At 45.8% G+C, this 26,586-nt stretch overlaps 1 protein-coding gene across 1 annotated transcript; it reads right to left on the bottom strand.

Moving 5' to 3' along the window:
* Window positions 1–3,152: 3,152 nt before the first annotated feature.
* On the bottom strand, window positions 3,153–21,326 carry LOC144127950 (uncharacterized). Its single transcript, XM_077660971.1, has 9 exons — window positions 21,164–21,326; window positions 19,800–19,985; window positions 17,670–17,794; window positions 13,087–13,509; window positions 12,329–12,575; window positions 8,071–8,229; window positions 4,580–4,639; window positions 4,405–4,496; window positions 3,153–3,226 (listed from the first exon to the last, which is right to left on the bottom strand). The coding sequence occupies exons 2-9, from the start codon at window positions 19,916–19,918 to the stop codon at window positions 3,153–3,155; spliced, it is 1,299 nt and encodes a 432-aa protein (XP_077517097.1). The 5' UTR covers window positions 19,919–19,985; window positions 21,164–21,326.
* Window positions 21,327–26,586: the final 5,260 nt, after the last annotated feature.

Here is a 26,586-nt window from a genome sequence, read left to right as displayed (position 1 = left end):
GGCGAATGTAGAATGGAGTGCGATGAAGCATATGCCCTGAGTTCATACGTTGTGTGTGTAAGGCTTGACTTTAGGCGGCGAGCATCGCGTCATTGCTGAACCAGCTCATCTAGGGTATTCAGCTACCCTTAACCCCTTTGGACTAGAATCACAGCATCCGGAAAGGCTACGCTGCATAGCTTCAATAAATAAGAAAGCGATGAGAATGGGTAACACGACACAACACATAAAACACATATAACAGGCAATGGATGGAAGCTGGAGTCTCCTTGACCAAATTTATCCTTCCTTTCCCACCCAAAATCAAGCTCTTAGCAAATTATGTGCTATGTCTCATGAGCATGATTTGCCCTTAGATCAATAAAACGTGCTTCGAAGGCAAAATTGACGTGTAGAAAGAGCAAGACGAGCTTTGAGGCAAAGTTATCAATCAATGGCGTCGACAGAGCAGAATTCCTGCGCGGTAGAGCTACGGCCACTTCTTTCAGCCGTGGAAGAACGAAAAAATAATTCGTAACATTTTTTTGCACCGATGTGTGCGTGAGGGGCTTCCTCTGGGACAACCGCTTGTCGTCGTCGACTTCGGTTTAGTATATCGCAACTGGAAACCCTGCGTTCACATGCAGTACTGCTGAGTGAAGGAGCGTACACTCTCAAGTGTTTGCTTTTGTGGACGTGTGGTCCAGCTAAGTTCACATCCGCTGAGGATCCAGTCTGCTTTCGTTTTCCTTTCTTTACGTACCCAGTCCGCAGTCAGGGGTTTTGTTTGGTGATGTTTGGCATGACGTAATACAGCAATGGCTGAGGATTCAAAGAAAAACGGAATGAAAGTTTTCAAAATAACACCGCAGTAGTAATCTTTGATACAAATCTTTGTGCCACGTAATGAACGTCATTTGACCTAAACGTGACCGAGCGGTGACATTTTTTAGATGGCAGGCCTTGTCGCGAAATACTGGAAAAATAAGCTTCCCTGTCCGTTATTAGGCACAGTAAGTCAGACTTTTCCCACAGCTTTTGAATTTTATTCACTCCTTTATCTGACACCTGAATACGCGTTCGATGTGGCGAACTTATTATGCAGGCATTCTTGTGATACCGAGGCGAATATGCGCGTGCACATATATCCGTGTTCTAGTCCCGACAAGATACCACTTCTGCAAATAAACTCTCATCCTGCCTTACTCTGGAACAGCGACCGAGAGGCATCCCTCCCTTGCAGTAAAGGTGTTATTCATTCATTCTTTTCCAGTGGCATGCACAAACAGACACATAGGCAGTTAGAACACAACAATTCTTTAAAACACATCGCATCCAAACAGAGTGACCACTGTATGTGGTCTCTTGACGCTTTCTCCTCGGCATTCCTTGGCGCCGAGAGAAACGTGATGTTCTAACTTTAGGCGCAGGCTGTCTGATGTTCAGGTCGTGCTGAGGGAACTCGCTCAGTTGCGGTCTGTGCCCTTCGAGCCTGTGAACGAAGGACAGCAGCAGTCAAGTGTACGCTGCAGAGCCCACTTCGAGCATGGCGAAAGCCGGCTCTAGGCAAAGCAGTGCTGAGTTGTTCATCAATGCCTGTTGCAAACAATGTCCATATACCGAAACTGGCGCTGGTGCTGGCATCAGCCTCGGAGGTTAGCAGACGTGAATTCCACCTGCTGCATTCAGAGGAACTGCTCAGCGCTACTCAATTGCCGACTTCAGGACAGACACAGAAGTGGCAGACCAGCCTCAGTATTGGATCTTCCAGCTCAAAGGCGGTGCCACAGTCTGTTAACCTCTAGGCAAAAGCCAGTGTTCATGGCCGGATCATAGTTCGGAGCTTTTTTAACTCGATGGGTTAAGTAACTCTTTGCGGAGGGGTTCCTGCGGACGCATTAGGCGTCCAAAACTGAAGAGAGTGAAGGAAAGAATTATAAATCGCATTTCATCTCAGCTTATCGAGCATGGCATCAGTATGCTGTGCAGTTTTTTTTTTCACAAAGTGCTCATGATACACAACAGCGGTGCCTTCCATGACCAACACTGACAGGAGTCGTGGTGCCCGTTTTCGGAAATTTACGAGTTCGGATTCGGGAGAAAGATCCCTAGCGGTGGCAATGGGGTATTTTCGCAGTTACTCTAGACACCAAGATCTCGTCACCGACATCGGCGTTGACCACAATTCGCCTCAGTAAAGTAGTACTCTGACTTAAACTTAAAGATAGCTGGAAACTGTTGTAAGTAAGCTGCAGGGTACAAATTAAAACACTCATTTATTAATTGAATTCGCGCGGAAACCTTAGTCGTTTTTAGCATCATCTGAAGCATCAATAGAATAATTATCTTGAAATCAATTGCTTACGAAGAAGAGGGGAAAGGCGCTGTATACCTGGCGCATATTGTTAACTGCACCATTGGGAACTTGAGGATAGTGACCTTTTGTGTGGACGAGAAGAGGGGAAGCGCATTCTATTCTGCTGTTTTCTCACTACCACTTGTGGCCTAGCACCAGAGCCGACTTTAATAACATCTTTCTGAACTACCCAAACAAACCAAAGCCCCCGTGGCTAGGGTCAGAACATCAAGAGCGGTGGGAGGCTGCCCTGTGCAGCTCGCTGCCGGAGATACAGCTTCTGACAAAGGTATGGGCCCGAGGGGTCGCCGAAGCACAGCAGTGCCCGGCCATCTAGAGCGGCCCGTGGGCTCATCGTTGTCCTGCTTCCTCTTTCCCCCCACCCCTCACTTGGTTCCTTCGTAGACAAATAAAGTTGATTCCTACCAATCTGCCTCGTGCAGCATTCACGGACATGTAATGCACAGTGAATGAACCAAGACAGGGGACACTGTCCAGTATACTGTGATAACGCAAGATCGTGACAGATGTGTGCGAGGACACGTTTCAGATGAGCATTGTCGTGTATATGTGGCATAGCGCACTGCAGTACTAGCTTACGGGACGCTAATAGAAAAGACGTTGCACAGTAATGTGAACTACATTGCAGAAACGCCTCCTACCGTCTTGGGTGTCTGATGGCACCGCGGACCACAAGTACTTGCGGCGAAAACCGGAAAAGAAACAGAAAACAGCACCAAAGCGTGCTGTGGGTAGCTCGTGAAGATTACGTCATTGGTTCATTAGAGTAATTTGAAATGAAAGACGACACATACCTTTAAAGGTAGTTAGAAGTCTGTCCAGGGAGGGGCTTGAGGACAACCATGTATGGGAGGATCATTGCTCGTTCATCTGCGAAATACCAAGTGTATCCCTGTGTTCACCAATAAATACATTTATACCAGGCATATTATAAGTTTTTGCCTTTAAACCACGACATAAGTTTTCGCCATAAACACAATTAACGAGCAAATACGTTCACATTAATTTAAGATAGGACGCAATCCTCCTGATATTCCAAATCAAAAGAAAAGGAGAAAATGGTGACAAGCGAGATTGTTTGAAAGTGAAAGGCTGCAGCCTGTCGTGTGCAATGCGCTTAATGTTGTTTCTTTCTTTTCTGATTTCCACTGATGAGCTAACGAGCGCCGAACATAACGCCATTAGCTCTGCCTACTGCCTCACCACAAAAATTAACGTCATCTGTGAATAATGGCACTGACGATGGGGAAACATACCGCTTGCGACGTATGTGTGCCCAAAAAAATAAAATTTTGCCCTGCAAATGTTACTACGCTTGAAAATATTTTGTAAAACGAACTGATTATATAAAGTGGCTAAGAAATCCGATGCAATTACCATAAAAAATCAAAACGGCACAGTCGCTGATGAATGTAAACACAATGCCATCAGTCACTGGCTTCGAATTGCCGAAGGCAAGAGAGCGCTACGGCATCTTTCCTGCAAAATGTGACATTTGCTCCACCAGGAGTTGCTTGATTTTCCTATGCTAAACAGGAGATCATAGAGACATGTCCCAGAGATTTACAACGTATGCCGGGTTTTAACTGCATAGCGCTGATGCAAGCCTCAGAAGGGGTTAGAGCATATAATATTCAAAGGTATGCACTCAGTATAAGTAAAAATAAAATTATTTCATGGATTAGCGTTTTGTGTCCTTCTAGTGCCTCGCCCTCAAGAGAACACATTCGAAACCAAAGAAAGTCGCACGTTTTATCGAGTATAGTCGACAATAAATGTCATTCTAGCGAATGTCGGGCAGTAGCAAGGGAGTGAGATGGTATTCAGAATGAACGGATTTTTTGCGCGTTAGAGGCTGTATACCAGCAATGAGTATTTGCCTTGTACTTCGAGTAGTGAGAGAATGAAAGAATAACGATGTGCGTGCTATTACAATGCACAAGCGTCAAAACTTTTCCTTTATAAAAATTCACGGAAGCTGCTCAGTAATTTTCACATAAAACACACATGGAGGAGAGTGAAAGGAAGTGCGGTGATAGTGCTCGTACCCTCTCCGAACTTAGTGCATCCTTTCAGGTAAAAGTAATTGATACAGGCTTTGTTCAAGACTTCACTGTACTTGTCCCGCACGCAGTAACACCTGGAAAGATTGTTACAAAAAACGTCAAATGAGTTAACGTGGACGTCAATGCCACAGTGTTGAACAAAAAATGAAAAACCTACTTTCGGATGTCATCCCAGCCCGCATCATTATTGAAGCTGTCTGCAGTGACTTCAGGTGACCTTAAGAACAAAAAAAAAAATAGAAAATAGATAAACCGGTTCAGGTATCATTTTATGGAGCAAAGTGTCAGATATTACGCGTGCCCTCCCTTGCCCTGTCCTGCCCTACCCTACCCTATTACCTTACCCTACTCTACCAGTTTACCTTACCTTACCCTACCTAACACATACGCATGAACCACTTCAAACGAGCTTTTAATGACAATGGCAATCAGAAAATTGTACCTGGAGCTTCTAAGACTGCCAATTTTCACTTAACTCCTCGCCACTATGCACAGAAGTATTCGTATTCAAGAAGCAGTTATTCTTTTCAAAATATTTTTTCTTCATAATTCGGTATTACGGGCGACGTTTTATGGACACACTTGCTCGGGACATGAAGTGTCCATATCACCTAGTGTCACAAAATTCGGCGCACTTTCGAAAAACACCGGCGCTGCGCCTAAGCAATCGCGCCCGTGCACGGGAAAATAAAACAAAACAGCAGGGAAACAACTCCGGAAAGTGCGTAGCTTTGCGCGTGCTGCTGCAACTCAACTCGCCGGCGCGGCGCCGAGGGAGGCATGGCAGCGCGCGGTGTCGATTTTTCTAGAATGTCCGAGACGTTTCTGCTCGTTGTCGACTGAAAGGGGGTAACCGTGTCAGGGCTAAAGTGATACTCTCTCCCCTTCGCTCTTGCGCCGATGACTCCGCGTGGCGCGAATGACCTAGATTTTTCTAGAAGGTGGTTTCCGCGCTCGACCAATGGGGTCGCACGCCCGGCGCGAGGAGGAGGAGCTTCCACCGAGGAGGAGCTTCAACAGACGCGGACCGCGCCTATAAATGAGGGGCTTCAACCGCCGTCGGTTAGCCCGAGCCGCCGTGTAAGCTTCTGAGAAGGGCGCCCGCAAGACTCCCGGGAGAACACCACTCGCCCAGCCCGGACCAGCGAGGCAACGCACGCGAACCTGCGGGACGGCCCCGTCGAGCTTCTCAGGTCGTCGGAGTGTCGCAGTGCCCCGTGAACAAATCGTGTTTTGGTTGGTTTGCTCTCTATGTGTTAGTGCACTTTAGGTGCAAAGGTTCTGTTAAAATGTAATCTCTCTCGATTGTCACTTTGCATGAGTTGCTTTGTATCTGTAAATCACTTTGTATCTGCCCGTACGAGTGATAGTGAAATCATTTGTATCGTCTCTTCACTGCATAAACTTTGTTTTATTTGTGAACCTTTGACTCCGACAAATTCTCTGGCTTGCGACCGGAGAAAGCTGGGCACCAAACGACAAACCCCCTGTCACTGGTAGCTGGTCTCCGGCTGAGCTTCCGACGCTGAGTCGAGGGCATCTCCTTTGTGACCGAGACCGCTACCCCACAAGCTCTAAGGGTGTCTGGGAGCGCACGCAAAAGTTCGCGAAGTGGTGACACCTAAGCATGACTGTATACCTATAACAGAAGTCAAAGTAAGCGAAACCCAGGGAAGAGTTAGGGACTGGTTTTTTTAACTTGTGGCGATTAATTGGAAGTGTGTGATGTTGCTGGTTTTTCATCGGTATTAATTGTTTAGGATGCAGAGGAAGAATAAATCTAGAATGAAAAACACACATATACAAACTTTCTGTTTCAGATAACGCTTTGAAAATTCTTCGACATACGGAGTTTGAAACCAAGAAAATCTTGGCAAAAATTAACTCTTAGAGGCGATGGAGAAGCTCATCATCCGCTTATGCAGTTCCGTGAACTTTTAATCCATTACTGTGACAGCCATCGTCTCTACCCAGCCGGGCTGAGTAATGCGGAGAAGCGAACTCTGCGGCGCCTGCAGACAGGAACTTCTCTCTACTGCCGTAGTGAAGCAATTTGACCCCAACATAGATGGGCGCTGTCCACACTGTGGAGAAATCTGCGATATCTTTCACATGGTGTGGGTATGTACTCATAGTCCTCACCCGTTCCCCTACCCCTATCAGAGAGGCATGGTAGCCTGCCCTCCTCAACTGCTTCCGACTGGTGTCCCAAAGGGCTCTTGTAAAGCGGGCTTGAGACGGAACCCCTTCGTGTGGTGTTTCGGACTTAGGATACCGACCATGTAGCCGGGTATTCTGGCTCCAAAACTCTCTTTTTGAGCATTCAAAAAGTATTTCACTATCACCACCTCGCGCTGCAGTGCTTTATATTTTCCTGGGTTTCAAAAACTGATACAGTACATGATTTATCAATTTCTTTCGGTATTAACCAGAATATTTTGTTAATTAAAAAGGCAGTTCTGAATTTCCAAAATTTTTAATTATGATGACATTTCATGATGCTGATGTCCATCATTGCTGGCAGTGTTTGAGAGATTTTAAAATTTTTTGAACAACTTTTCGAAACAATTCGAACAAATTTTTGAAAGTTCGCTGGAGCACTAGATTGGTGTATATAAACGGGGAATTTGCTTTATTCCTTGTACCTTTATAAAAAAAAACATCCTGATGGCCACGTATATGCAGCCCTCATTAAGTATATGTAGGGATTGATGCGCATCACATAACTAGATGGCGTTCTCTGCTATGCAAATAAAAACTAAATTTTGTTAATTATCTTTCTTATAACTCATGTTATGATGAATGTCGCAATCTGAATCATGAAGAATGTTTTCATTGGAAGCTCACCCCATTGATTACGCTTGTCAGTGTTCTACAAATCTTCAGATATTAATCTATTAATTTCCTACTTTCCAGCACATCATTCTGAAATTAGGCGCCAAGCGTGCTCGGGAACTGGGCGCACGCTTACCACCCGGCGAGTACTATTTTAGTCCATTTTTTGGCACTATATTTTTTCTTCAGTGCAAACAGCGCCTAGCAGAACATAAAAAGAAAGCTGTTGCGTCAAACACACTGGGGTAATGCAGTAGGCGCCATTTGTTTTATCGCATCGACCTGTTTAGAAAAACAAGAGTGGCGGATAACGCTAAAGTGCTGCACCGTAAAACGCATAAAGGTTGCTGAATCACGTCGAAGTTTTGTTCCACCATCCTAGTACGTTGCCCAAGGTAGCAGTGTAAATGGAGAACAGAATGGCGCTTTTCAGTCTCATGGATCAGGCAACTGTGATATCGACAGTTCTTTGAGTTTGTAATTCGCGCCCAGATTTCTTTTTGTGCCGTGTTTTACCGCGAATTCATTGTCCTAATTTTGATTCGCCCGCAGATTCCCATAATACCAAGTTTAACTGCCAGTGCGTTATCTAAATGATGGTGATGATTTGCATCTGACGAGAGGGCGCTTGCAACTACTTATGAATTCATCAGCTCATGTGGTTTTGACGGAGCGCTCTCAAGCCTACTGGCATAGCAACAAAAAATTCATGCTGAGTGCAGACTGCTTCTAGGCAGTGTAACATAAATTTTCTAGCACGATATAAACGTGAAAAGGCCAAAATCTGAATGGCGAAGTCCGTCGCCCACTCACGGTCCAGAATGCGCCATTATGTCGTCCAGAGTGCGCTTCCAATGCCGGGTGAGGTAGTCGTCATGAAGCACCGTCAGCAGGGAATCTCCGCGGCCTGTGCTCACGCGGAAGATCTCCTCGCCATCCCTCTCTCGGAGTTTCACGCATTTATCCACGCCACTGCATCGTTGACGAAGCAACCATCACTACGTCACTAGAACGTTACATACTAGTTAGGTGTGACAAGTACATTATGTCACAAGACTACAGTCGAAAGAACGTCTAGAGTTCAAAGGCGGTCGCTAAGGAACAAGCTAGTGCATGGTAAAATTGCAATAAAATCAGCTCAGAAATGCATAGTGAATGACGGCATTGAGATTGTTTGCTTTACTACTGCGTGTTGAATGGGAATAGGGCATATATTTTTAGAGTGGCGCTCATATGTTACGCCCCTCTCAGCCAGAGAATTTCAATGCTTTACCCAGAATGAACAGCCGACCTTCTGTTTTCATTTCGCCTGTTAAACCTCTGCCCTGATATAGTGCGCTGGGTACAGGTTTGCACAGTCCCGATTTTCATGAATTGGGCGCCCCATTGTGGCAGCGCTGCGGCGTATTTCATAGAGGATCGCTGCGTGCAGATCCGTGGCGTTAGCATTGTTCTGTGAGGGGTTCGCTGGCGTAATTATGCGTTTTTGCTAGCGTTTCCCGGCGGGATTTAGTTTTATAACTTTTATTTCACGGTTTTTTGCACTGTAATAAAATAGAAGAACCACTGTCACCGCATAAGTTAGTTACGTTTTAGGATGATTTTTGTACGATTTTCACCGACAGAAGACAGCGTGCCCAACTTCAACACAATGTTTAAAGTTCTGCCCCAATGGCAATGACAGTAATTGCAGTCTTAAGGCAACATATCAATTTCCATCACTTATTCATCAATTCATTGATAAAAATATTGACGTAGAAAGTATTAGCCACTAAATCTACCTCAGCTATTTTCTTCATGAAACCCCCTTCTCTAGGTGTTCATTATTATGCACCATAAACCTGCTTATGTAGAGCAACCATGTTATAAGCGCGCTTTGTCTGTTGTTTTTTTCCTTCTACACAGTGGTGCTTGTCTCGAGTCTTCTCTCGAGACAAGCACTCGAGTGCTCTTGAGTCTTCTTTGTTACTTGTCCTTTTTCCATCAAAACATTAAGCGTGCAAGTGCATTAGAAATGTGTATCGCAAAGCGATAGAGGCGCCGTCGCATGCCACTCCTAACTGTATAGGTGATTAAGAATCACGTTAATCTGTAACCGCGTTTATTCTCCCCCTCCATCACAAGGCAATGGTGAAAAAGATAAATCATATATTGCATCTATTTTTTATATATTTTAAAATCAAGTTCATTATCGGGGTCGCATTGAGCGGCGTCTTCGCTTTCCGCAACGCCGCCAGACTCTACGAGCTAGCCTGAACCAGCAATAAGAAGCAGCACTTGCTGAGCCGAGAAGCATTTAACAATTATAAAAAGAAGTAATTCGAATTATCTACTCATAACCTGATTTGTGACCTTGTTCCCGTTTTCCGCAGATCGCTACTCTGCGCCACCAGATGGTAAACTATGGAGCTTAACGCTTCGAAGCGGCCCATGTGCCGCACTCTAGAGCTTCGAATGATTTTCGGCCACCTGGAATTGTGAAGTGTGCCTACAGTGCAAGGTGATATAGTGCTCCGTTCGCAGTTATGATGGGAAGTGGTTAGCTTGACACAACTTCTATTCCGTGCTAATTATTTTATATTTTTTCATTTTCTCACGACCTCGCAGTCATTGTAGGCTGAGATGTTCGGGTCGCAAAATGTTATGTTTTGAATAGAACCGCACGCAGAGAATGCTATAATAACAGCGTTGCAATTCTTATACGCATTCCTTACACTTCATACGAGCAAACGGTGTCCAGAAGGAGCGGTTGCTCCTAGTAGACAGTGCGGTGAAAAAGGCGACTTCACTTTTTCCGCCTTTACATGCAGGAGTAGAAATCTACTCATATTTAAAGCCACACGCAGACAATAGTCATGACTACGGACCTTTACAAGCTGCAGTAATAGCGACACTGATTGGCCAACATGTAAGCAAGCTTGCTTTCTCCGTATGCCGAGCGATGATAGATGTATGCTGCTGTTTTTCTCAGGGGATAAATACCAACAATTGTGCGGCAAGGTTTACAATTCTCTTGTTGCACAAGAGACGTCATTGTAGCCAGTGTCATTGCGTTGAAATTGTCCCTAAAGCGCCCGCTTACGGTCCGCCGCCTTCGCGCTGCGTTGTTTCAAACAATCGCCAGGAATTTCTTCCTTGTGGTTGGCTTTTTCGTTCACGCTGCGAGCAACTTAAGAATTCCGCTTATGGGAGGTTCCCACCATCGGCAGAAGATGGCGAGATAGTCATTGTGGTGAGAATAAAACGCGTGAAGTGTGATCGTATCTTCGCTGCTAACACAAGCTGTCCTCCATAACGCCACTATATTGGTATGATGTGAAAATCGCCAGTTCTTTCTTTCCAAGGTCTCCACTTCCTGTATTACACTTCCCGTTTAACAATTGTTAAACCACGCAAATTTTTCTCTGAACAGCACTCTGGAATAAAAAGAGTCTTATTCGTTGCCACATAACATGATGAATTCGGGTGCTTTGCTGCGAACTTTACTACTATTGTTCGAGCCCCCTTCATTCAAACACAGCTAGAATATAACCTTAATGGTGTCTTAGGCCTATTGTGTAAATAAAAAAAATAAACAAGCAAAATAATAACTAAATAAATAAATACAGCGCCCTGCCTGTGTTCAGTGCATATATGGTGATGTGTAGCGGACGTGAGCTCATGGCTCATGCGTTCTACAGGCGCCTGTGGCGTTAGAGCGCGTAAAGTGCTACCAAGGCTGGTGAAAATATGTTGTATTTAGTGCTCTTGGAGGAATAATTGCCTTTTCTTGCACTGTGCCTGGGTTAAGGCTCGAATTCGGAAGGTATGCAACCTGGTGAGATTGTTCCAATATCTACGAAAGCAATATTTCGCTATCTGTGGCTTGCAAGCCTTCGATAGTCGAAATGTGCCATGAGGTGCCCAAAAACATCAATTTCCCTTAAAAACTCAGCGAAAGCCTAGCCTTGTGGAGAAAAGAGAGTCGAATCGGATAATCGTGAACCCAGATAAATATAGTAGAGGGCCGACGAAATCACTTTGGTCGTCATCAGAGTCGAGAATCGTCAGTCTCTGCGAAGCTAAAACGTCCTGGGACGGTCCATGTGGGTGGAGCACCATACGGTAGCATTTAACACACGAACACATGGGCAGCGATTCGGAACGTCGTGTCAATCGACCTCGAAGGAACACAGGGGAGAGCTCCATAGAATTTTTGTTTTTAGGAAAAATCAATTCATGCCAGCTTTTGGCTACACCAATGTTTTCCCGGCAACAAAAAATGCTTCTATAGATGAGAACATTTGATTCAAATTGTTTTTCCCGCCACTGGCCTATTGTAAAGTTTATAGAGGTTTGAACGGGTGAGATAATTTAATTATTGCAGATTCGGCTTCACTCTGTAACATTTAAGGGGATTAAGCTTCCAAAGCGACTGAGGCAATGAGCGACGCTGTAGTCCGGAGCTCCGAGTAATTTCGACAGCCTGGGGTTCTTAAAGAGCACTGAAATTGCAAAGCACAGTGCAGTCGCGGGTTCGATCCCGGCCACGGCGGTCGCATTTTTATGGAGACGCAATGCTAGAGGACCGTGTCTGTACAATGTCAGTGCACATTAAAGAACCCCATGTGGTTCAAATTGTCCGGAGCCCTTCGCTACGGAGTCTCTAATAGCCTGAGTAATTTTTGGACGTTAATCCTATAGAGCGAGACCAAATGTGCTGCAACCGTATTTGCTGACCCTTTCAAACCTATGCACACTTTTTCAGTAAGGATCGATGCAAGCTCGGTACGCCAGGACTGAAAAGGACTCCGTGATCGCAGTTTGGAAGTAAACTGTTGTGTAGGCTAGACTCACGGATGCGTGCCGAAACGTTTTCTGCACCCACTGCATGTTCGTAGCGTAAACGACAGGCGGTCGAGAGACATTTTTTTGTTTATTTATTAACCTCTTCTAACTCGTAATAGGAACTTTTGTGGTGAAAGCAGCCTCTTTGCAGAAAAATCGCTAGATTGATAAAGATAAATACGATATTGCCCTCAGTGTGCTTTTAAGAGCACAGCAGCATAAAGCATCATAGAGGTGCACTTACAGTTCCTGCAAGAGATCGCTGAATGTAGCCGGCCTTTTTTGGCCGCATAGTTGGAGCAGTTCATCGAGCTCCCTGCCACCAAAGGTCTCGGCAGTGGTCCCGACCTCGGGCTTCGCAACTGCTGTCAAGCAGTGGTCTCTGCAATGGCGGTCAGATAACTCTTCTCCATCAGCCTCGGCGACAGCGTGTGGCTCGGCTGGCATGGCGCTCATCCGCTCAGGAAAGTGGGTCTTGATGCCCATCGGCCCTGCGGTTTTCGAGAGTGTGCACGTGAAAACATTGCGAATACCAATACTTTACAGAAGATGTTCTTTGCGTTTTGTGCCCTACAACATTCTGATTAAGCCGCTAGCCCGTATATACCTGTACCCTATTGATCCGACGTCTTCTTTCCTTCATTGAATGCCACGTAGTTCGCCTCGCAATAGCCCCAGTTCACAAGCCTCGTTTTATTTAGCAGTCATAGTAAGGTACTACTTATAGGAAACAGTGGCTTTCATAATCGACCTAGCTGGTGGTAAGTCTAGCAAAAGCTATGCTTGCCTCGCGAAGAAAGAAAGCGAAAATTTCTTTGCCCATTCTCTGTGGTATGCCGCTAGTATATTAAGGGGGTCTGCTGTGCCTCGGCCGCACTTATGAAGCAGGCATGAAGGCTAACAAATGTTAATACGAACGAAAGGTTAGTAAGAAGGCCGCATTCACAAAAAAACGACTCATCGCGCAGGCACGGAAATCGAGGAGGCTTTGAATGGACTCACAGCTGTCTGCTGTGCCGGATGGGTGGCTTTCGTCAGTGACGTCAAACGAGTTCCAGGACAGGTCTGTTATCAGAACCTTCTCTTCGTCGTCATCGTCGCACTGGCGTCTGGCGACTTCTACGCTCTCTTGACTCGCACTGCTTCCGTGGCCTGGCCGTCCGTGGAACCCGTTGCCGAGAGCGTCTGTCGAAGGCAACCTGCTGTCCTTTCCTTCATCGCAGCTTGCCAACCATTCTCCCGCTGGCGCGGATTGTGGTCGTCGTTGCTCCTGGCATCCACTGGCGCCATGGTTTCCGGAGCTGCCAGTACGAGTTGGCTCCTTCTTGTTTCTTCTGGGGCGATGCCTGTCGAGCTTGTGCAAGGAACAACGCTGTGCCCTCCGAGAGTCTTCAAGCTCTCGCTTCTCCGTCGGCACCAGGGGCGCTGCGCAAAAGAGGAAGCGGTTAGGGCTGCGTAAATGCCTTTTAGGCGGAACCACTGCTTTTCATTGGAGGAAGAAAATAATTACTAGAAGCGTAACTCCGGCTGTACTCAAACTGATAGGTACTGAGTATGCACACTTCCTAACACTGCTCAATATTTAGGCAGCTTATTTCTGGTTTCAATACGCCATCGATTAGAGGAAAAGGAGGCCCATATCTCAAAATATCTACTAGATTCTGCCATATCTCGAAATATCAACTAGATTCTGCCATTATTTACACGGGAAAAAGGATTACACTCGTACATGAGTAGACAATACGTGAGAAAAATAAGTAACAACGGGGTCTATTGAAGAAAACAGAAAGCATGAAATTGACATGTGCACAGCAGCTCCAAAAAATGCAAAGATACAGCACAAAATAATTGTGCCGCCGTGATGCCATTTTCAAATGTCCTTTAGTTTTTGTATGGATACCAAGTTTATATTGATGGCTAAACCATTTCGGAAATTATTAGTCACAGCTTGACACGTTCGTAGCCGTAATGTAATACTTATCCTGATGTACAGCCATAAAGGCTCGCATTTACGATTTGCCGCCGCGTAATAAGACAGCCACTAATTCGCAGTCACTGGAAGTGCTAGCTTGAACCACTCAAGGCTGCCGTATTAAGGCACCAATAGACCAATGCCACCATTCCACTTTGGTTAAGGACAAAATTACATGATATGCATAGATGGAACTTGGCTGATGAGAAAAATGGTCCATAGGTGAGAATTCGTAACGCCTACATTATTATTTTTTCCATCGAAAGAAGAAAATTTGAATTAGTGGTGTTGTAGTCAGCATGCAGGTTATGCAGATATGAGACCGTCTGCAAATTTTCGAAGTGTTCTTCCCCGTCAGGCCGTACCATATGGCTACATCACTTGATTTATCATCGGCCATGGGTCCTGCCACGCAAATCACAACACCGTTTTTTTTTCGAGTAAAGAAACATGATTTCTTTGCGCATGCCCGCTCGACACCTCAGTAGGCCACTGAGGAAAGGAACGAACGTAGCGAAAGAAAGAAGTTGAAGATGGAAGAAAGAAAAGGGAGCTGTAGTGGAGGGCTCTGGATAAGTTTGCAACACCTCAGGTTTTTTCGCGCGCTGACACCGCAGAGCGCACAAGCGCCTTTTGCGTTTAGACTCCACCTGAACCCCGCCGCCGCACGTGCCATTTGATCCCTCTTCTTGCCGTCCAGCAACCGAACGTAACCAATAGGGCACCGGGTCGCCTTTCAGCGACACTATGTGCAGGGAATAAGGAGACGGGAGGTTATAGGGAAATGAAATGTGTGGCAACTGGCAGTGTGGCAACTGGATGCTGGCAGTTTTAGTCCTTGTCCGAGCCACGTGGTAACAATGCATGCAGGAAAAGCTTATAAAAAGAGAAAAGTGGTGCAGCGCACGCAGATTTATTTCGGTATTCTACCGTTGCAGTTTTTCCGGAAGAAAGGCAAGTGAACCAAGCTGTCTCTAGAGGCGAGGAAAACCCTGAAGGCAGTCGCGAACGTATCCTGCGCGGATGCAGAATGAAGAGGATGTGCTGTACACCTTTACCCAACGAACTTTTTTGGTGCATGTATTTATTTTGAGTGGAAGTAGGGGTTGGTATCGTCTGTTCTTTCGTGCATCTTTGTTCGACTACCACGCTGTTTCGTGTCAGGAAATTATTTACGTCACAATCGAGTATTATTTTATTTCAACAAAAGCCCAAAGTTTTATCGGCAGTTTAATCGAACAGAGTACTACTGGCAGTACTTTTCACTCTAACAACGAAATGCCGAACTAGTGCAGTGCAGGAACCTTGCTTTCAGGCCCGCAGGTAAGGCCCAAAGCAACTCACGGCCCTGGCTCGCTGCTTCAAGCACGGGTCCGGATTGGATTCGCTAAATAATTTTTATAATCCCAACCTTACCCAGCAGAGCTTGTGGCCGGCCCGGACCTCTTTCCGTCCAGGACCCGCTTCAAGCAGCAACGAAATAGGTAAATTGCTCATTGCATCGATGCACAAATAACACAAGTAAAAGCGGGCTGCCAAAGGCGCTCAGATCGGAGCTACGCATCCAGAAATTCTTATATCATGGGCAAAATGAGACAACGTGAGGTGGGTTCACCCATCTCTTTTATTGAGGAATAATATGGTCTGTCCGTAGCTCTGAGGGCCGGGACCGATGAGGTGATTCTTGTGAGGCATGATGAAGACAAATTCCCCGTCTCATAAGGTTGGTGGCACTTATCCGACTAGGTGGTGACAGAAATGCGACGCCTACTACATTCCCGCCATAGGTTGCTGCTGGTTCGGGCTTCATGATTCATAAGCAGGCAAGGCTACCTGCCCCAAACACGAGGTAAACACTGTTCTGCGACTGTGTTGCAACTCGGCGAGAAAGACTGGCAAAATGTGACCCGCTTTCCGAAAACGTCGCGGGTTCAGGAAGTTCGTTGATCATTCAAGGCGTTTCCCCGAAAAAATTGTACCTCACGTTACTTTGTAGATTTATTTACTCGTCAGTTTAAGCTTGCGAGCAGGTTAAAAACACTGCATCTGGAATCTCTACGCGTGCAAGGCGGTATGAACACACCGTGGTGTTTCTACACGAATCGTTGGGTTAAACATGTAAAAGGGCAAAAGATGTGCTAGTAGGTATCGAGGATACATCAAAGGTTAGCTAGGCCTTACCTAGGCCAGCTGCAGTTAGCTGGATTATGCAATGGAAAATTTGGAGGAATGCAGGGGAACATAAGGGGGAAATAATCTAATATAAATTGCTGAGTGCAGAAGAGGAAAAGAGGTTGTTTTTTCATGAGTGTAAATGCAAGCAGCTCGGTGATATTGCCGCCGAGAATACGACAATGTTAAGTATAAAATAGCCTTAGATGAAACCTTCCGGACTTTGCCTTCATGAAAAGGCCAGTGAGAAAAACTAATATGCTCTAATTGGTTACTTTCCTACCATTTATTAATATTTTCCAACAGTTCAGAGACCGCCGGATGGTTGCTTTAATTTGCATATCAGATGAGCGGAGGGCGATCTTGTGCGGCTGCACTTCCACAGCTGGAAAGTGTCATTAAACTTCCGCCTATTTATAGTTCAACGCGGCCAAGCGGGCGTTTCCGGTGTTACATGGTCATTGCACTCATAATCACGCTGCATAAACTCTGTGTACAAGTGATGAAGTTAAATCTTCCCTCCCTCTGACTGAGCGAAGTACTCAGCTGAGATTTTAGTACCAGCATTCTTTTCTTTTTCGCAACGTTTTCAGCTCCAATACAAAATAAAAATAAGCAATCAAAAGCAACCTCCGTAGCATTCCTCGCGTGAGGAAAACGCAACTAAGACAGATACCAAACGAAGAAATATCGATAAATGATAGCAACATTATTTTCTTAGCTTGCATCGTGGGTCCTGTTTGCCATGAGAAGACCGCAAGAGTGCACAATCCGACAACAGTGAATCAAAAGCACAACACAGGCCGTAAATTTGTGTGTCTTAGCCCAGCTGGGCCGCCACTTCCAAGCCCGGAACCGGCACAGGCCTGGCAATACAGCGCATTTAGAGCCCTACCCGCGGGAGGGGCCGGGACCGATAGACCGTGTCTTGCACCATCCTGAACTGACACTGTTGGCGCGGAAGGTAATAATTTTACGCATCTGATTACCGTTTCACAGGGGCGGTAGTTCGGCCTACTGCTATAGAAGAATGACACTACTGAGGGAATAAATTCATATTATCCCATTGCATTTATCTGAGATACGGTTTTTTTCTGCTTCTCTACAGCATACGGCGTGCATTACCATTTATTGTCCCTGAGACTTCTACAAGACCTTTCGTATCACTGTAATCAATTACGGCTTTATATGAGGGCCAGTTGGTACAATTTACCTTGGTTATTATTTACAAACAAAACAAGGTGGCAATTAAGAGGGAAGAAAGAGAGAAATTGGCACAAACAGCGCCGCGTTAATGCCGATGCTTCACTTGGCATCACATTATTTCCGCTCCGCACTCCGCAACAAAATGGAGCGCAAATTTAGCCCATTTATAGGTCAATATGGACAGCGATGCCAGCAAGCATTTGCATCTGTCGAATAACGCATGAGCACAACTTACGGCCGATCGCTGCGTCCTCTTCGGTGCGACTTCTGTCCCACCGGACATCGTCCCGGGACGGCGTAACGAACGTGCAGCACGCCATGGGGGAGGCAGGACGGCTGGACTCCTGAGTGCGGCGCCGCCTGGGGAAAGGTCACTTGCAGCATGGAGAGTTGCGCACTTAGGACGGGCCTCGGCGCCATTCTTTGTGCATGCCGGAAGCTAGCGTAGTATGGTACGCTCACTTCTTTGTCATAAATTGCCGATTCTTATTTCAGGAAATGGCTGCACGTGTGCGTTCTCTGAGATTAACGGCGCCGGCAGCGCTGTAGGTCGTCGCAATAGAAAACTCGCACGTTTATTTGTTATTCAGGCATTGCAAATTAGCTCTAGCTGTGACGAAATGAAGAAATGGCGATAAGCCTATTGCCCAACTCCTTCCTGATATGAGAGCACTCCCATGTCGGCCTCATCAGCCGCGCTCAAATGAATGCTACAGATTGCGTCTTGAGACAACTTTCTGAGAGAAAGGGCCGATTTTGAAAAAGAAAGGCATCAGGCGTGACTCATCCTCTATTCTCTTTTTTGACGTTTTTGCACTGTCCCTCAAAACGTGGACTGGAGTCGACTTGGGTCGCAGTCATCTAAGCGCGGCTACAGGTGCTAGGCCCGCATGGAGAGTTCCTATTTAAAAGGCGGGTTCAAAGAAACATTTTCACTCTGTAAACACGGCCTCATTTGCGCCAAGGTGTTCTGCACAAAACAGCCTATAACTGATGATGATTATGGATTTTTATGGCGCAAGGGCATCTATGACCAAAGAGCGCCATGGCGCTAGGTATTATCAACTTGTCAAGGTTGGGTCGAAGACCTGTATCCCAAGCATTTCAACCTAAATAAGCTGAGCACCAGACGAGAGGAAAGCTTGCACCATTGTATCACCGGTGGGTACCCGGCGGCACTGGCGATCGAACCCCGCACCTTCCGCATGCGAGGTGGATGCTCAACCACTCGGCCACCGCTGCGGTATCATATGCGTATTGATGTTGGTAAATAAATAAATCATCGTTGGCAATGGCTTGAATAATTGAAAATTCGGTACTGACTTGGGTTCTCTTTTCGAGAGAAAAGAGCTGAGTGGCGAATTCAATGGGTGGAACCACCTACAAGATGATGAATAAAAAATCCAAATTGCTTATCTACATGGGCAGCGTGCTCTTTGCGTCGGCTGCCTTTTGGACAGGCAGATGGCATCGCTTGTAAACTTTGCTGCCCTGCTTACTGGGACGCAAAACAAAGCGGAAATCCGCATCATTTTCTCAACGATTTCAGATAATCCAGGCAAACATTCAAGTTAAATTACATCTCAAGCATCGTAGACGGTAACATGCTAACTTGAGCGTGCTATTTGGGTACAGAGAGACCAAGAGTTTCAGCTCAATAAGATTTTTATTCACCTTCATTTTCCCTGCGGAGAGTTTCCAGATTCGTCTGGCGTTTACTCCAGAGTAGTTGCTTCGTACACATAATTGGATCAAACACTCAAGCGCTGAGGTACTTCACTGGAGTACCTTCTGCTTAAAAGAACTCCAAGGTAACTTTTTCGCGCTTGCAAGTTCCAGAGCAATTTGTTCAGTACAAGCAGCGGCTTCCTTAATCCATCGCAACGACGGTGAGCGACAAACAACGGAGAAAGTGATAGGTTTATGCTTGCGCCAACAATCTGACCGAGTATAGTTCTCGGGAACAGAAGGAAAAAAATATATTGTGACCGCTTTTAAAGCTTTTATTTTACATGCACTATAAATATTTATTGTTTTCGTCTTGAGGGATTAGTCTTTCTCTTTTTATGAATGAAGTAAATTGCCAAATTTTAGCTTGAGTCAATGAACTTGTCTCACGTTCTAGAGGTGCCCAACGACTGCCAAAGTCGTGCGATTTCTGAAAGGTGCATTTTGAAGATTAGGTGATAAGAATGACAGCTCAGAATATCAACCATTCCTATGTGTCGAAGTTCAGGAAATCAGTCACTCAGTGTCTGAATTTCTGCTTTGCGTTTAAAACAAAATCTCAGGAATATACTGAGCACGTTTTCCGACACGGGCGTATTTCGAAACAGGACCACGCGCAATTGAAACCGTACCACACCTGGTCAAGATGAGGCTCAGCAAGACGGGAACAATGATCATGAGGGACCCGGGAGGGAGGCATTCTTTCATGTGGTAGACAACGTGAAGAGCAGCGGCGATGCTGGCGTAAGTGCCCATCTCAGCACTGACGGAGGCCTCGAGTGCCTTTTGCTTCCTAGAAGGCAGACTGGTTTCCCGGGTCTTGCTGTAACAAATATGAGAGACAAATTGGACACTGATCTGAAATAGTCTGCTGGAACTTTTCCCGATAATTTACAGCCAGACAATATCGCTTGTGCTGGTCCTGGTTTTCATTTACACTTGAATGCTACGAATGCCTCGATGACTAAGAAGCTAGATATGGTAATGTTGAACAGGTCGTATGTTCGACATGTGAGTTGGAGTCACAATGCCCGGAAAGCTGGTGGAACAGTTTATTAGTTTTGCATTTGATTAACGCATACCACAAAAGAGAAACCCATGCTGTGTGCTGCTCTATACAGCTTTCCTCAGGCCACCATGGTATACTCTGGAAAACATACAGACAAAAAATCATTCTCTTGCATGCGGATATATTATCTGAGTGGTTTACAGCACAAGGTTTTCAGTCAGTATGTTTTTAAACGAAACTATTGAAAAATTTCAGTCTGCAAAAGCTATCCACCACATGGACCTGACGAAACATTCCAGAAATACCTAAGGGGCTCTAAATAATTTCGTAAAGCTCACTCCTATAGCTATGTAAAGATGTAATTCGTAAGTCGATATTTACGCTTGGACTGCTTTTATGAACTATTTAGGAGCACGTGCCGGCATAGGAAGTTCGCGTTCCGAGCCCCCTTAGACTAGCCCAACATCTCCTTTGACAGCCGGCCGCTGACAGGCGAGTTTGGTCAGCGACCTGGGTTAAGTCTGCTAGCATTTTAGCTAGCGATAGAGTGTAAATGCATCAAAGGAAAGTCAACGATACATTAACCGTGGGGCCCGTCCTTAAGTAAAATGTGCAGCAAGCATGTAAGAGCAAATTATACTGCATTTCTTTCTAAGATACACAATATGGATTCCAAAGGCTGTGTGGCACCCCTACCCAGATTTCTAAGTGTGGGTCCCAGCAACACGCGTAGAGATACGACCCCCTTAAACACAGACGGTGGACCTCACTGCTGTTTTTGACGGAGGGCGAAGGTCGCAAATAAGTGGTAGAGCCCTTCAGTCATCTTCAGTTTTTTAATGAGGCCGAATGAAACGTTAAACACAGATTTTTTCCTGCAATTGTTGGGTTCGCAAGGAACGTAGCCTTTTGTTTGACATGCAGGTTAGCTTCTAAGTAACGTCGCATACTGTGCGTTTCTAGACGCTTTGAAGTACCTGGCTGGTACTCACTAGGTCAGACTGGAACGGGTGATCAGAGGAAGCGGCCTGGAGGCAATCTCTTTTCCCCTTGATTGCGTGTTTTCGCAGAGTCAACAGCTGTGTATGAAGTGGCAAGAAACACAACGCCTATGACTTTGGCAAGAGCACTTGGACTCTGGCAGTACTCCCTTCCTCATCGTCTTCTTCTCGCTGGGCAGTTGTTGACAAAATAAACAACAGCTATAACTAGTTAGAAAACGCTGTCCCAAATATTTTTAGGAGCCTGTTGTTACGATAAGAAAGGTGCCCGATGTTTCTAATTATGTGGCTATACATAGTCTGCACCACAGGGACTAGGTAAGAACAAAAATTTCTCCTTTGTGACTAATTTGACGTCTAACTGTTCTTCATCGTGGTAATAATAAATGTACTGACAATCGTTATAAGGAAACCTTAAAGATGAAGCTAAAATAAGAGACATTCGTTTGGTTAACCGCACAGTAAGGAAGAGAAGGAAAGGCAGGGAGGTTAACCAGGGTAGGAAACCAATTCGATATCCTTCCGCAAAGCTAATTTCCATGACAGCCGAGGAGCGGACGGAGGTCTCTGTGCAAAAATGTTCCTAAAATTGGAGCGTGCATCAACAGCTGAACAGTGTACGGTCTGCCTGTCTGCTCACAGGGTAACTTTTTTTAACGTTTGGAGGTTTTTATTTTTAAACTTTTGAGAGATACGTCGGATCGGCCTGTGCAGATGGATTGTACAGCAAGGTGGACAATATGTGCCTAATATAGATTAATAATTAGACAATGAATTAGCTAAAATGACCAAGAGAGCTTTTTCTTGTGATTTCAGAAGTCAAGGTTGTGCTGCGAAATCCAAGGCCGTCAACACCAATTTGTGGCCTATTTCTTTAATGTTATTAATCAGAAATATAATCCAAATAATAACACTTCAAAAATACGCATCAGAAAGCTGGCTGACTTGGCTTTCCTGCATTGTAAATTTATAAGAAGGCGTTTCTGCACTTGGTATTGGTACCGAAATCAACTTCTTGTACATCACTGTACACACAAACGGAGTTTGGAAAGAGCCCTTCGTGGTGGCTAAATGGTGAGGGCGATCGGCTACTGATCTGGATTATCTAGGCTCGAACCCTACCGCGGCGGCCGCGTTTCACTGGAGGCGTAACGCAAAGGCGGCCATGTGCTGTGCGATGTCAGTGCATGTTAAAAATCCCGAACTTGTCGAAATTATTCCGGAGCCCTTCACTACAGCACCTCTTTCTTCTTTCAACCTCTCCTTTATCCCTTCCCTTCGACGGGGTTCAGATGTCCGCCGAGATGTAAGACAGATACTGCACCATTTCTTTTCCCCAAACACCAATTTTTCAACTTATATTTTATTCATAAGATATTCTAGCCTAGCTCTCTCATTATTCGACTCCTGTTGGGTTCTTAGATGCCACGCGCCACTAACATGGGGCTCTCCGCGGCTGGAATGCGTGCCATAAATTCGTGTTCACCGGCCGGCAGTATAAGCGACTGAATGGTCGCGACCAACATTAATTGATCGTTGAAGGTCAAACGTTTTACACAAGCGTGAAGAAAAAAATATAGTCGACTCCATTATTAGGAGGAGTAAGCGCGAAACAATGAATCAATTGACTCGCGGCTGTGGTGCACTGGTGCCACCCGTGCACTGGTGCCACCCGCCGTGGTGAGTAAGTGCTTGGGGCGCTCGGCTGCTGATCCGGAGCTCCCGGGTTCGATCCCGGCCGCGGCAGCCGTGTTTTTTTGGAGGCGAAACGCAAACGGCGCATGGGTGCTGTGCGATGTTAGTACACTTAAGATGAACAGCTGGCAGAAAATATTCCGGAGACCTCCACTACAGCGCCTCTTTCTCTTCTTCCCTCAATCCCTCATTTATTCCTTTGCTTACGGCTGGGTTCAGGTGTACGCCGAGAACTGAGACAGATACTGCTCCATTTCTTTTCCTAAAAAAGCCTGGATATTGTAATAATATCAATAATGAGTTTTTGGTGAAAAATGCCGCAGTATCTCTCTCGTATATCGTTGTGCACCTGCACAGCGCCGAAAGAGAAGGGGTAAAGGAGGAAGTGAAAGAAGAAAGGAAGAGAGAGGTACAGTAGTGGAGGGCTCCGGAATAATTTCAATCACCTGGGGATCTTTAACGTGCAATGACATCGCAGAGCACACGGTCGCTTTAACGTTTTGTCTCCATAAAAACGCACCCGCCACGGTCGTGCTCGATTCTATGAACTCTGGATCCTAAATAATCTAGTAAGCAACTTTTAAGCAGGTCAGCACCACCGTCAGGTACCCCAAAGCATATTTGAGGTGTCCAATGACTCGAAGAGCTAGTTATGCTGGTTTTGAGAAAAGGATTGGTGCGCAATTGGCTCAGTTTGTAGGAGTACGCCACCGCCTACTCACAGCGAGATTGAGGTGTCCGCTAGCCCAGTAAACCAGTCACACTTGCTGTACAAGGCTTTACACACATACATAGACTCACACTGCTGAAACCCGGCGGAGTGCGCCAAGAAGTCCTTTCGAACTAAAAACTCCAGACAGTCTGGAATAAACTAAGCCTTCCACGACCCTGACCATCGTAGCCCAATTGTCGCTTTGGGATGCTAAGCAGAAAGCGAAAGCGTCCCAAAGCTTTGGGATGCTAAGCAGGGTTCGAACCCGATTGCGGCGGCTGCGTTTTTATGGAGGAAAAACGCTAAGGCGCCGTGTGCTGTGCGATGTCAGTGCACGTTAAAGATCCCCAGGTGGTCGAAATTATTCCGGAGCCCTCCACTACAGTACCTATTCTTCCTTTCTTCTTTCACTCCCTCCTTTATCTCTTCCCTTATGGCGCGGTTCAGGTGTCCAACGATATATTAGACAGATACTGCGCCATTTCCTTTCCCCAAAATCCAATTATTATTATTATTATGCTAAGCAGCACGCACCATACAATGCCATACCATACCATACCGTACTGCAGAAAAGGCGGAGCGCATTTTTGGGCACCTTATAAAGTGTATCAACCAAAAAAGCTATTGGCCAGGGCTTTCGCTGCTCAACGTGGCCTCGCCTTCGGACGCTTCTGTTATATGAGCTACGCAACACGCTTGGTAACACGTCAGCCTGCGTGTCGGCAAGCCTTTGCAAGGAGCTCAGATCGATTTGAAGTTCGAGTAACAGGCTCTCTGTGAACGTTACTTACGGAAGCTGATACCGTAGCCAACGATCACAGAAAAAGAGGAATGGTTCGGAAACAGATATAGAATATTGACTTCGGGGGTCGGGTCAAAGAACTTGACGAAAGTTCGCACCGTGAGTAGCTGGAAGCGGTAATTGATATTGGGAATGCGAGCATTAGGGTAAAGAATTGCTTTTAAAGCCGATTTTTGTGAGACAGGGCCAGAAAAGTAGTGCACCTCTTTCCAGAAAATGTAAGTGTAAAGCTTGCTGTTTACGGTACCAGAGAACAGGATAAAACCAGATTCATGCATCCGTCTCAGATAGACATTCTTTAAAAATAGTAAGGTATCGCGATGCATGCCTAAATTTTTATTGCTTACCCACGTCAACCGGCCCAGACCCCGTTCTCTTTTAAGCACATTATTCGTAATATGGCGGCGCCAGTCAAAACTTCCAGCCATTTTTTATCGTATAGTGCCACTGCTTGGCGTTCCGATCTTGGCAGGATTGTTATTTTTGTGCTTGCTTCCGTTTTTCCTCCCTTTTGCTCGGTCCCACGAGTGACCACGCACATTGCGACCACTCAATCAAGACTACTTATCCTGATGATTTCTGCTGAGGCAAAAAGACCGCATCGGCATGACCACCTCCAGCTTGTGAATTGCTGGAACGTTTGAGTTTTGAAGAAGACGTTACAGCAGCGCATCTTTTTCTCGGTGCACTAAAATCGTGCGGCAGGCTCAGGCCGACTACGCAGAACTGAACTGGTTGAGATGCAGAATCTAAGGCGCAGGCTGAGGTCCACGGTGGTGGATAGTGCTGAATCTTCAACCACTGCGGCGACAACAAGCAGCGACATTTTGCCTCAGTGGGAAACAGCAATGGCAAGTATATTCAATGCATTGAGCTTGCAGGTGTCTTTACCTGATCAAAGGCATCAGCCGCTCAGAAAACCGGATTAATATCTACAATACTAGCGTAGTTCTGAAGTTTTTTTTATTTCCACACGTATCCTATACTGCCAAGCTTCTTATTGTTAAACAATACACATTATTCCGCTTTGTAATTTGATGTCACACCTGCAACTGACGAAGTTTCGCGGCTTTGCCGTAGGATTGCTCGCAGAGCCACCTGTAAGCACATACAGTTTTCTAAGCTCTTCTCATAAGCACAAGTAATTTTCAGATGTCGACAGCCCTGATATATTGCTTGAGAGCCATGAATTTTGACTCCGAGTGGGCACCGTAGCAGCGTGGTGATGGTAAGGGTAGAGTGAACATGAAGTGAAGTACAGCTAAGGAGCGAGGGTTATCGCTCCAAAGAAAGTCTGCTGGAGTGTATCAGTGGTTTTTCAGGAAAGTAAATGGCGCAGTAACTGTCTCACTTCTCGGTGGACACCTCAACCGCGCCGTAAGGGAAGAGAATAGTGTGAGGCAATTAAGAAAGACGGAAACAGTTGGCATAGTGGTAGGCTTTAGAATAATTTCGACAATTTAGAGATCTATAACGTGCACCGCAATCTCACAGCACACGGGCGCATTTTGCTTGTCGCCTCCATCGAAATGCGCCCACCGCGACAGGTTCGAACCCGGCCGCGGTATGCTGTTGTAGCAGAGAACACGCCTGTACACGCCAACCCCCCACCCTTAACCCCAACTACCTGAAATGGCGTGTGCCTCTTTTGAGGTAGTGGTAAAAATATGCGTTAAGCAGTGAAGACAAGTGCGCAATTGGTCTGGCTACTGTTGAACAGTATTGAGAACTTTCTTCTACATTGGGCCACTTTGAGAAGCGAGGCACAACTGAGCAGCTATTTTCACATTGTGGCCATTTCTCTGTCACTTGAGAATTCTGCACTGGATTTAAGTTAGTGCTCTTCGCGACACAGCGAGTGGTATCCCGGCTACCAGCTGAAATGAAGGATGGTCAGTCTTCCCTGTGAGACACCCTATTGCGTGAGAGTCATGATGACAACATGATATACACAAGAAACTTTTAAATTCAATGCTGTATGCACTACGGCACAAACGCTATTAGCTGTCGCGTTAAAGCAACTCCTATTCATAATGTGCGGCATGCTTCTTGTTTTAGTCGGGTTAACAATGAGGCAAGAAAGCCACGACAGGAGTGCAGGGTAAAGTTGCGTGTTTCAAGTATTTATCACTGTTTTATTTTTCTTTAGTTGTGTACTGTTGTTAGATGCAATACTCGCCTTCGGAGTCTTATTGCTAGAATGTA

The sequence above is a fragment of the Amblyomma americanum genome, chromosome 1, assembly GCF_052857255.1.
Source record: "Amblyomma americanum isolate KBUSLIRL-KWMA chromosome 1, ASM5285725v1, whole genome shotgun sequence".
NCBI lineage: Eukaryota > Metazoa > Arthropoda > Arachnida > Ixodida > Ixodidae > Amblyomma > Amblyomma americanum.
This window is presented reverse-complemented; position numbering and strand designations above follow the sequence as displayed.

Excerpts from the sequence above, each read along its gene's own strand:
- LOC144127950 (XM_077660971.1), bottom strand. The coding sequence starts at position 19,918 with ATGGGCACTTACGCCAGCATCGCCGCTGCTCTTCACGTTGTCTACCAC. Across the intron at positions 17,795-19,799 it reads CTGAGCCTCATCTTGACCAG|GCGGCGCCGCACTCAGGAGT; the intron begins GTGTGGTACGGT and ends ACCTTTCCCCAG. Across the intron at positions 13,510-17,669 it reads AGAGGACGCAGCGATCGGCC|CGCCCCTGGTGCCGACGGAG; the intron begins GTAAGTTGTGCT and ends TCTTTTGCGCAG.